Source organism: Dipodomys ordii, unplaced genomic scaffold, assembly GCF_000151885.1.
Source record: "Dipodomys ordii isolate 6190 unplaced genomic scaffold, Dord_2.0 Scaffold39, whole genome shotgun sequence".
In the NCBI taxonomy this organism is placed as follows: Eukaryota; Metazoa; Chordata; class Mammalia; order Rodentia; family Heteromyidae; genus Dipodomys; species Dipodomys ordii.
The window spans coordinates 9,210,289-9,220,909 of NW_012267255.1; the positions used below are offsets into that span (position 1 = coordinate 9,210,289).

General features: G+C 47.7%; 1 protein-coding gene across 2 annotated transcripts; it reads left to right on the forward strand.

Moving 5' to 3' along the window:
• Window positions 1-282: 282 nt before the first annotated feature.
• On the forward strand, window positions 283-9,492 carry Polr3gl (polymerase (RNA) III (DNA directed) polypeptide G (32kD)-like). 2 transcript variants are annotated; one of them, XM_013018246.1, is made up of 8 exons: window positions 283-381; window positions 3,766-3,934; window positions 5,322-5,451; window positions 6,800-6,868; window positions 7,463-7,519; window positions 7,723-7,796; window positions 7,926-8,036; window positions 9,034-9,492. In XM_013018246.1, exons 2-8 carry the CDS (start codon window positions 3,809-3,811, stop codon window positions 9,118-9,120), a joined length of 654 nt encoding a protein of 217 aa, XP_012873700.1. In that variant the 5' UTR covers window positions 283-381; window positions 3,766-3,808; the 3' UTR covers window positions 9,121-9,492. The 2 variants fall into 2 exon arrangements, with proteins under 2 accessions (XP_012873700.1, XP_012873701.1); XM_013018247.1 differs by lacking the exon at window positions 3,766-3,934 and having other exon boundaries at window positions 319-381.
• The last annotated feature ends 1,129 nt before the right edge of the window (window positions 9,493-10,621 follow it).

Genomic DNA, 10,621 nt, shown 5'->3' on the forward strand with positions numbered 1-10,621 from the left:
CCCCCCTTTCTGGCCCCTCTTGGGGAGCGCTCCAGAAATAGATTTCCTTGCAGAGATCTGAGGGTCAGGTTCTCTCCGCAAAGTCTTGCCATTCAAGGGCCTCCTTCCACGGGGCGAGATCAGAAACAACCCACCGCGGGCGACCCCGTCACCCCATCTCCACCGGCGCCCGGCTCCCAAGCCCGGTTCCGGCGCGCACTTCCCCCTCCCTCCCGGACCGCAGGTGGGCGGGCCTGCCGCCTCCGTTGCCCCTGATTGGCTAGGAGAACCCACCAATGGGGCGCTCCGGGAGGCGGGCCAGAACGCCAGCGCCTGGAGGAAGAGGAGCAAATTTCAAGTTGGCCCCGGCCTGGGCCCGGTGCGGGGCGAGGACGCCGCCAGGTAAGGACCTCGCTCGGCCCGCACTTTCCGCACCAGGCCGCCTGGGGTCGCCTGCTGGAGCTGCCCGGCTGGCCGGCAGCCTGTTGGACCGCCCTCCCTCGGGGCCCCTGTCCTCCGTCCCCTCTCGAGCCCCCACTGCTGAGTGGAGAACCGGCGTTTTCCACGGGCGTCGAGGACAGATACTCAAGTGAGGCAGGCTCGGGCTCGAACCCCGGATCCCGCCGTGGCAGCAGCCACCCTCGACGGGGTGAACGAGGTCACCGTGCCCTGTTAGCTTTTAAGACCGCTGGACTAGTGACGCCTACCTGTAGCCTGTAGCTGTATTTATTGCAGGTTTCATTGTTCTCCCAGTTGGAGGATACAGTTTGCCTCTTGATTTGTCTCTGCCTCTCTGTTTCTGTTTCTTTCCTCTCTCTCTCTCTCGAGGCCTTGCTGTCCACCCTGGCCTGGAACCCAACGTCTTCCTACCTTAGCCTCCTACATGAATGTCCTTCTGCTGGTATAGGCCTTGCCAGGGTGCCAGGTTCATTTTGTGCATATCTTTAACCGAGCACTTAGTGTAGGTTCCTTTAATGTCTATTCTTAGAATATAAAATTTAGTAGGGCAGATTCTGTTACTTAATTTGTAATATTAATAGAATGGAATTGGGGTTCTTTTTTTTGTGGGGAGACGGCTTGCACTCTTGTTTCAGAGGCAATTTAAACTACGTACTTAGGGACAATAAAAGACAATACAGCCGGGCGGCTGTGCCTCACACCTGTAATCCTAGCTACTCAGGAGGCAGAGATCTGAGGATTGCCGTTCAAAACCAGGCCGGGCAGGAAAGTCTGAGAGACTCTTATCTCCAATAAACCATTAGAAAACCAGAAGTGGTGCTGTGGCTCAAGTGGTAGAGTGCTTGCCTTGAGCTGAAGAGCACAGGGACAGTGCCCAGGCCCAGAGTTCAAGCCCCAGGACTGACAAAAAAAAAAAAAGACAATAGAGTATAAATGAAGTTCTTTAAATTAGTGGTTTGTAATATTAGTGTTTCATTATTGCTCTTATAGTTCAGGGAAGAAAAAACCACAGGGGAACTGGAGAGGAAGCTTTATGAATCATAAGATCTCAATTTTGGAAGGCCTATAGAATTTAAGTACTTGTTCATTCCACAAATATTATTGACCACTAACTATATGTCAGACACAATGATAGACAATACTTGTCCTAGGGCATCCTTTTTTTTTTTTTTGCCAGTCCTGGGGCTTGAACTCAGGGCCTGGACACTGTCCCCAAGCTTCTTTTTACTTGAGCCACAGCACCATTTTCAGCGTTTTCTGTGTATGTAGTACTGAGGAATCGAACCCAGGGCTCATGCATGCTAGGCAAGCACTCTACCACTACGCTACATTCTCAACCCCATCCTAGGGCATTCTTTAGTCATATATCTAGGGTGCTTGAACTCAAGGCCTGAGTGCTGGCTGTTCCTAAGGTTTTTCACTCAGGTTTGGACCTCTACCACTTGAGACACACCTCTATTTCTGGCTTTTTGGTGATTAATTGGAGATAAGAGTCTCATGTATTTTTTTTTTTTTTTTTGGTCAGTTGTGGGTCTTGAACTCGGCCTGGGCGCTGTCCCTCAGCTCTTCAGCTCAAGGCGAGCGCTCTACCACTTGAGCCACAGCGCCACTTCCAGTTCTCTGGTGGTTCATTGGAGAGAAGAGTCTGACGGGCTTTCCTTCCTGGGCTGGCTTTGAATCTGATCCTCAGATCTCAGCCTCCTGAGTAGCTAGGATTACAGGTGTGAGCCACCAGAGCCCAGCTAGTCTCATGGATTTTTCTGCCCTAGCAGGCTTCAATCAGAGATTTTCTGATTTCATTCTCCTGAATAGCTAGAATGATAGTTGTGAGCTCCCAGTGCCCATCTGGCAACAACCATTTTTTTCTTTTTTTTTGGGGGGGAGTGTATATATATACCAAATAAATACTACTATTGTAAATAGCAGGCTCATGCCTGTAATCCTAGCTACTCAGGAGGCTGAGATCATGATCTGAGGATCATGATCCTGGTTCAAAGCCAGCCCAAGCAGGAAAGTCCATGAGACTCTTATCTCCAATAAACCTTGCAAAAAACTGGAAGTGGCACTGTGGATCAGAGTGGTAGAGCTCTATTCTTGAGCAAAAAGAGCTCAGGGACAGCCCCCAGGCCCTGAGGTTTGGCCCCATGACCAAAAGTATTCTTAGGGTATATAAGGCAGATATAACTACTGTAGTTATATACTGTGTAATCCACTGTGGCCTGATAAACCTTAATCCTCCTACTTCAGCCTTTAAAGTGCTGGGATTACAAGTATATAACACCACACCTGACTATTTAAATAAGAGAAAGTAGAAAAACCTTAAAAAACAAACAAAACCTCATTTTCCCAAGTTAGCAGTGTTAATTTTTGTTGCATATTCAAGAACCACATATTTTCTTTTATTTATTTTTTGCCAGTCATGGGGCCTGAACTCTGGGCCTAGGCACTGTCCCTCAGCTCTTCAGCTCAAGGCTAGCACTCTACCACTTCAGCCACAGTGCCACTTCCAGCTTTTTCTGCTTATGTGGTGCTGAGGAATTGAACCCAGGGCCTCATGCATGCAAGGCAAGCACTCTTATCACTGAGCCACCTTCCCAGCCCCTTGTTTCACTTTTTTATTGTTATTATAAAGGTGATGTACAGAGAACAAAATGATGATGGTAAAAATACTTTTTTTTTTGTCGGTCGTGGGGCCTGAACTCTTGGCCTGATTGCTGTCTCTTAGATCTTCAGCTCAAGGCTAGTGCTCTACACTTGAGCCACAGTGCCACTTCCTGCTTATGTGGTGCTAAGGAATCGAATCCAGGGCTTCATGCATGCATGGCAAGCACTCTACCACTGAGCCACCTTCCCAGCCCAAGAGACACTTTTTACCAGGAGCTAGTGGCTTACACTTATAATCCCAGCTACTCAGGAGGCTGAGATCTAAGGATACAGTCAAAGCCAGTCCAGACAGCCAAATCAAGAAAGTCTTATCTCCTATTAGCCTGCAAAAAGCCAGAAGTGGAGGTGTGGCTCAGGTGGTGGAGTGCTAGCCTTGAGTGGGAAAAAAAAAAAACTAAGGGAGAATATAAGTCTCAGATCTCAAGCCCTAGTACTGGCAGCAACAACAAACCCAGAATCTTTGTGTTGCAGTTCTACTCAACGGCCATTTTCTTTTCAGAAATACCCCTGTGGCACTGAACCTTCTCAGTCAAACTTGTTGACTGATGTTAGCTTTCCCAGTGTCCTAGAGAGAAGCTTCTTGTGTTTGCATCTTGTGTTTCCTTGGCTTCCTGTCTATCCCATCGTCCTTTTTCTCTCTCTCTGTGTTTTTGTCTTTCTCAGGTTTTCCTCGCTGGATCTCTGAATAGCCAGGCCCCCCTCCATCATGGCCGGCCGGGGAGGGGGCCGGGGCCGGGGCCGGGGCCAGTTGACTTTCAACATGGAGGCTGTGGGCATTGGGAAAGGGGATGCTCTGCCCCCACCCACTCTCCAGCCTTCTCCACTCTTTCCTGTGAGTGTTTCTTCTCCCTCCCCACCCCGGAGCGCTCCATACTGACTGCATGTGACTGAATGAATTCTGCCTCATCAGAAAACCATCCCCAGTTCAGGTGCCACTGGCTCACACATGGAATCCTAGCTCCACAGGAGGCTGAGATCTGAGCTACCCTGCGAGTAAAAATCCAAGGGATTCTTATTTCCAAATTACCATCAAAAAGCTGGAAGTAGAGGCATGGCTCAAATGGTAGGACACCAGCCAAAAAAAAAAAAAAAATCAAAGCCAGGTGCCGGGGCTCACGCCTGTAATCCTAGCTACTTGGGAGGCTGAGATCTGAGATTCACGGTTTAAAGCCAGCCGGGGCAGGAAAGTCCGTGAGACTCTTATCTCCAATAAACCACTAGAAAACCGGAAGTGGCACTGTGGCTCAAGCAGTAGAGTGCTCGCCTTGAGCTGATGAGCGCAGGGACAGCGCCCAAGCCCAGAGTTCAAGTCCCATGACCAACAACAACAACAAAAAAATCGCAAGAGGCCCTGAATTCAAGTCCTAGCAATCACATAAACAAATAAATGAATAAATAAATACCATCTGTATCTTGCCTCTCCTTCTTCCAACTCACAGATTTTTTTTTAACTATTTCTTTTGTCTTTACTTTTTTGGTACTGGGGATCGAACCCAGGACATTGTACTTGCTAGGCAAGTGCTTTGCCACTGAGCTACATCCCAGACCCTACACAGAAGATTTTTCTAATCAAAGAAATCTTTAGCGGGGCACCGTGGCTCACGCCTGTCATCCTAGCTACTCAGGAAGCTGAAATCTAAGGATCATGGTTCAAAGCCAGCCCAGGCAGAAAAGTCCGTGAGACTCTTATCTCCAATTAACCACCAGAAAACAGGAAGTGGCCCTGTGGCTCAAGTGGTAGAGAGCTAGCCTTAAGCTGAAGAGTTGAGGGACAGGACCCAGAGTTCAAGCCCCACCACCAAAACACAACAAAAATCTTTACCCTTTCCTCACTTCCAGCTTCCCAGCTCTCAAAATGCCACATGCCATGTTCCCATTCTCTTTTGCCCTTCTATTCACTGGAACTCTTGGATTAAATTGAGACAATCAATCAGGCACTGATAGCTCACGACTGTAATCCCAGCTACTCAAGAGGCTGAGACTTGAAGATCACAGTTCAGTCAGCCCAGGCAGGAAAGTCTGTGAAACTCTTATCACCAAAGCCTGAAGTAGAAGTGTGGCTCAGGTGCTAGAGCACTAGCCTTGAGCAGAAAAAGCACCCAGGCCCTGAGTTCAAACCCCAGTACGGATACAAAGATTAACTAGTGAAGGGGAGAGACCTTCTAAGGTTTATGCTTCACTCATTTCTTCCTGAACTGATAACGCTTCTGCTTCCTTAGCCCTTGGAATTCCGCCCAGTGCCTCTGCCCTCGGGAGAGGAAGGGGAATACGTCCTGGCATTGAAGCAGGAGCTGCGTGGCGCCATGCGGCAGCTCCCCTACTTTATACGGCCAGCTGTCCCCAAGAGAGGTCAGTTGAAATGCTAGAGGTCAGCTGGGTGGGAAAAAAAAAGTGAGCAAAACAATTCCACAAAACAAACTGGGCAGATTGGCTCCCGCCATTCATCCCAGCAAGCACCAGACCAGAGGAATCAGGTTGGCCCCTGGGCAAAAGCAAGAATTTGTCTGAAAACAGACTAAGCAAAACTAAGCAAAACACAGGCTGGGGATGGGGCTCCAGTGGTAAATCACAGTCCTTGAAAGTGTAAGACCTGAGTTCAAGCACCAAATATCACCAAGAAAAGGAATGTGGCTTAGTGGTAGAGTGCTTGCCTAGCATGCATGAGGCGCCGGGTTTGATTCCTCAGCACCACATAAACTGAAAAATAGCTAATTAAATTAAAAGAGGAAAAAAAGCATATGTATTTTTTGTCAGTCGTAGTGCTTGAACTCTGGGCCTAGACATTATCCCTCAGCTCTTCAGCTCAAAGCAAGTGCTCTACCACTTGAGTCACAGCGCCACTTCTGGTTTTCTGGTGGTTTATTGGAGATATGGGTCTCATAGACTTTCCTGCCTGGGCTGGCTTCCAGGCTTGATCCTCAGATCTTAGCCTCCTGAGTAGCTAGGATTACAGGTGTGAGCACGGACACTCAGCTGAGAAAAAAATATTTTAAAAAGGAAAAGAAATGCTAAAACAGAGTGCCTGTCATTCCCATACTCAGCACCCCTAAGGGCCAGGAGACCCAGGAGGCTGAGGAAGCCAGCCCAGGCAGACGAAAGTGTGAGACACTTACCACCCTGTGAACCAGCAAAACGCTGGGAGTGGAGGTGTGGCTTAAGTGGTAGAGTGTCAGCCCTAAGTGAAAAGGCCAAGTGAGAGAGAGAGAAAGCCTGTTTAGTCTTCAGTACTGGCACTGAAAAAGAAAATCAACTCTGCTAGCCAGGAACCCCTGAGTCTTGTTCTCTGGATTACTACTTAAATATAATTGTTTTTGATCCATGAGATAAAAGATGTCAAAGGGACAAGTTAGAAGATTGAGTCCCTGGTCTCTGGGTTTGGGGTGAGGGGACAGATAATTCTTCAGAATTGAGAATAGGAATAACCTTTGTTTTAGGGATAAAACTTCTGACTCTTGGGCTGGGAAGGTGGCTCAGTGGTAGGGCGCTTGCCTTGCATGCTCCAGGCCCTGGGTTCGATTCCTCAGCACCACATAAGCAAAAAAAGAAAAAAGTCGGAAGTGGCGCTCTGGCTCTAGTGGTAGAGGGCTAGCCCTGAGCTGAAGAGCTGAGGGACAGGGCCCAGGCCCAGAGTTCAGGCCCCACGACCGGACCAAAAAAAAAAAAAAAAACTTCTGACTCTTGATCTTTGACCCCTCAGATGTGGAACGTTACTCAGACAAATACCAGATGTCAGGACCCCTCGACAATGCCCTTGACTGGAACCCCGGTAAGTGATGGGACTTTTCATTGACTGTTTCTTTCAGATGTCCCAGATGCCTCAAACCATGCCAGTGTCCACCTCCAGTGTCCTTCTCTCCCCTCCTGCATGCAGTATCCGTCAACCAGAACCTTCCATGTACTCCCAAAGATTCTTGGAAACCAGAGAAACCAATCTAAGAGACCCCACACCTCCAGAGATGTCCAAGCCAGTTTTATTCTGAGAAACGTCAACCCAACTCCTTCTCTCCTCGGCTTGAAAACCTTTCCTTCAGCTGGGTACCAATGGCTTATGCCTGTAATCCACACAACTCAGAAAGCTGAGATCTGAGGATTGCAGTTCCAAGCCAGCAGGAAAGTCCATGAGATGCACATATCCACTTAACCACCAAAGTAGTTGCAAAGTAGGTGCAAGTAGTAGAGTGCCAGCCTTGAAGGAAAAAACTAAGGGACAAGTGCCCAGGCCCTAAGTTCAGACTCCAGGACTAGTGCATGCGTGTGTGTGTTAAAAAAAAAAAAAAAAAACTTGTCCTTTTTAGCACTAATCATTCATAAAAGATCCCAGGTCAGATCTTATTGATACTCACACTCTCTCTATTACCAGATTGGCGGCGTCTACCACGGGAGCTAAAGATTCGAGTGCGAAAGCTACAGAAAGAGCGTAAGTGTATCTATCTATCTGGGGGAAAAAAAGAGTTTATCATCAATTAGCAGGGCCTCCCACACCCTCCCAATACCCACTCAGTCCATAAGTTGTGGCTGGGTGCCAAAGTGGCCACTAGAGGGCAACAGAGCGTCATATTTGCTGCAGGAGGTACTAGAAGCTGTTGACACTAGTAATTCACTTTTTGATGCCCCTCCCAGGCACCACCATTCTACTCCCCAAGAGGCCCCCAAAGACCACAGAAGACAAGGAAGAAACAATACAGAAACTAGAGGTGAGGAGGAAGTGTGCCTAATGCACTCCTGGGCCTCAGGTTCATTCCTTGTTTCTTGGACCCTGTACGTCTCAAATTGTCCCATTCACTAGCTGAGTGTGTTTCTTTTTCCATTTGTTTTCACCAAAGACCCTAGAGAAGAAAGAGGAAGAAGTGACTTCAGAGGAAGATGAGGAGAAAGAAGAAGAAGAAAAGGAGGAAGAAGAGGAAGAGGAGTACGATGAAGAAGAACATGAAGAGGTGAAGGGGACTGTCCACTCTCCATCCCCTTCCTACCTTGTTCTTACCTGTTTGGTTTTTTTTTGGTCCAGTCATGGGGCCTGAACTCTGGGCCTGGGCGCTGTCCCTCAGCTCTTCAGCTCAAGGCTAGTGCTCTACCACTTGAGCCACTTCCGGCTTTTTTCTTTTTGCTTATGTGGTGCTGAGGAATCAAAACCAGGGCCTCAGGCATGCAAGGCAAGCCCCTTACCTCTTTTTTTCCATAGATACTCTCCTTAGAAGTTTGGAGAACCAAAGGAGATGGTACCTCACCAGAGTAGGAGCCTCCTTGAATTCATCTGTCCCTGGGTTCTTCTCAGAAATGATCTACCATGGGCTGGGAAGGTGGCTCAGTGGTAGAGTGTTTGCCTAGCCCTTGCATGAAGCCCTGGGTTTGATTCTTCAGCACCACATACACAGAAAAAGCTGGAAGTGGTGCTGTGGCACAAATGTAGAGCGCTAGCCTTGAGCAAAGGAAGCTCAGCTGAGTTCAAGCCCCAAAACTGGCAAAAACAAAACAAACAAACAAAAAACGAACCATGAGCCAGGTCTGTGGCTTACACCTGTTATTCTAGTTCCTTGGGAGGCTGAGAAATGGGAACCACAACAAAAAGTTCCTGAGGCTCTCCCCACTTCTCAAGCAAGTGTTGGTGTGTTGTATGTGTGTCTGTTATTCTAGTTACAACAGGAAGCCTAAAAACAGATCAAGACCCAGAAATGCAACCAGACAGAAAAAGCAAGACCTTATCTCAGAAATATTCAGTGCAAAAAAAAGGCTGGAGGTGTGGCTCAGCAGTAAATCATCTGCCTAGACTGTGTGAGACCCCAAGTTCAAACCCCAGTGTTGCCCCGTCCCCCCCAAAAAACCCCACAAATCCTACAGCTGAAAGGAAATAATATGATAGGGAAGAGGCCTGCTACAGAGAGAGGAAGGCTGTGGCTGAAAGCATGCCTGACTTTTACTTCTTTTCCATTTCAGGAAACTGACTACATCATGTCATATTTTGATAATGGAGAAGACTTTGGGGGTGACAGTGATGACAACATGGATGAAGCCATATACTAAAGAAAGGTCCCTAGCAGCACGCCATACTCATAATCATTCTTGATTTGGGATATAGAAACTGTCTCTCCCATTTAGTTTAATGGACAGTGAAAAACAAACACAAAAAATTGGCCCCTGGAGCTGAAGCTGGGAGTGGAGAATTGTGACACATAGCCTTTTCTCCTCACCCCATCTTTATATAGCTTCTGATATCTTGCAGAAAGAGGAAAAGACTAATATCGTTAAAATACAGTAACAGCAAGGAGACAGAGTTACTGGCTTGTTGGAGCTGAATGAGACCACTGTGTACATATCCTTACCCAGGTTTTACAGGTCACTGTGAATTTAATTGGGGGTGAGTTTCACATTTTTTAATAAAGTGTTTTTATTTTCTGTCTGTGCAGTGTGAGTCTGGTGGGGGAGGGGAGATGAAGGGCTGACAGGATGTCCAACTGAGCCATTTTCTAAATTTCCAGTAGGACATGGGTGAGGGGTGGGAGAAGGGAGGAGAAGGTTCTAGTAGCTCATGCCTGCAATCCTAGCTACTCAGAAGGCTTAAGACGTAAGGATAGAGGTTCAAAACCAGCCCCTTCAGAAAGACTGTTATCTCTAATTAACCAGCCCAAAATGGATAAAGCCAAGCAAGAATTCAGGCCCTGAAGATACACTCAGGGGCATGGTATACTCTAGTCCACAGCCCCTCTTCTAGCCATTGGGAAGTCTTGCCCTTCCTTCCCTTCCACTCCCATGGAGGACATATACTTGCAACCAAGTTCAGCCAGAGGAGATTCAGGAACTTGCCTGGAGGGCTGCCTAATGTCTAGAAACTTCTAGAGTCTGTATTCTTCCACAAATCCACTGTCCTCTGAGTCTCAGGTCCTCAGGATATAGGAATCTGTGTTCATACAATGTTCACAGATTAGAGGCCCTTCCTTTCCCACACTTGACCTTGATCATGACCTTATTTACAAAATAAAAGATTAAGTTCTGGAGAAAGGTGCCAGGAGGAAGAAGGGAGGAGGGGCTGACATCTGGTCTGCAAATGCCCTTCTCCTCCTGGGCCTAAAGACTGCACTTTGGGTTTTGTGGTGATGGTTTCTAATTGTGCCAGTACCAGAGCTTGAACTCTGCTCCTAGGTGTTATCCCTTGGCTTTTTTGCTCCAAGTTGGCCTTCTACCACTTGAGCTACACTTCCTTCTGGCTTTTTGCTGGTTAAGGAGAGATAAGCGTCTCAAGGAGTTGGCTGTCCCAGCTGGCTTGGAGCTGCGATCTTCAGATCTCATCTTCTAAGAAGCTAGGATAACAGGCTTGATCCACTGGTGCCCAGATGAGACCCCACTGTGAAAGATAACATCTTGTAGAGCAAGCTGTGAAAACACCCCAATCTCCTCCATCTGGAGAAGCAGGGTGTGCTTGCAGTTTTGCTTTTGGTTTTTCCCTTTGGCCTTCCTGGCTCCTTCCCTTGGGGAGGGGGTAAGTGGTTTTACAGAAGGCACTGACTTTAGGGACACTCACAGCTCT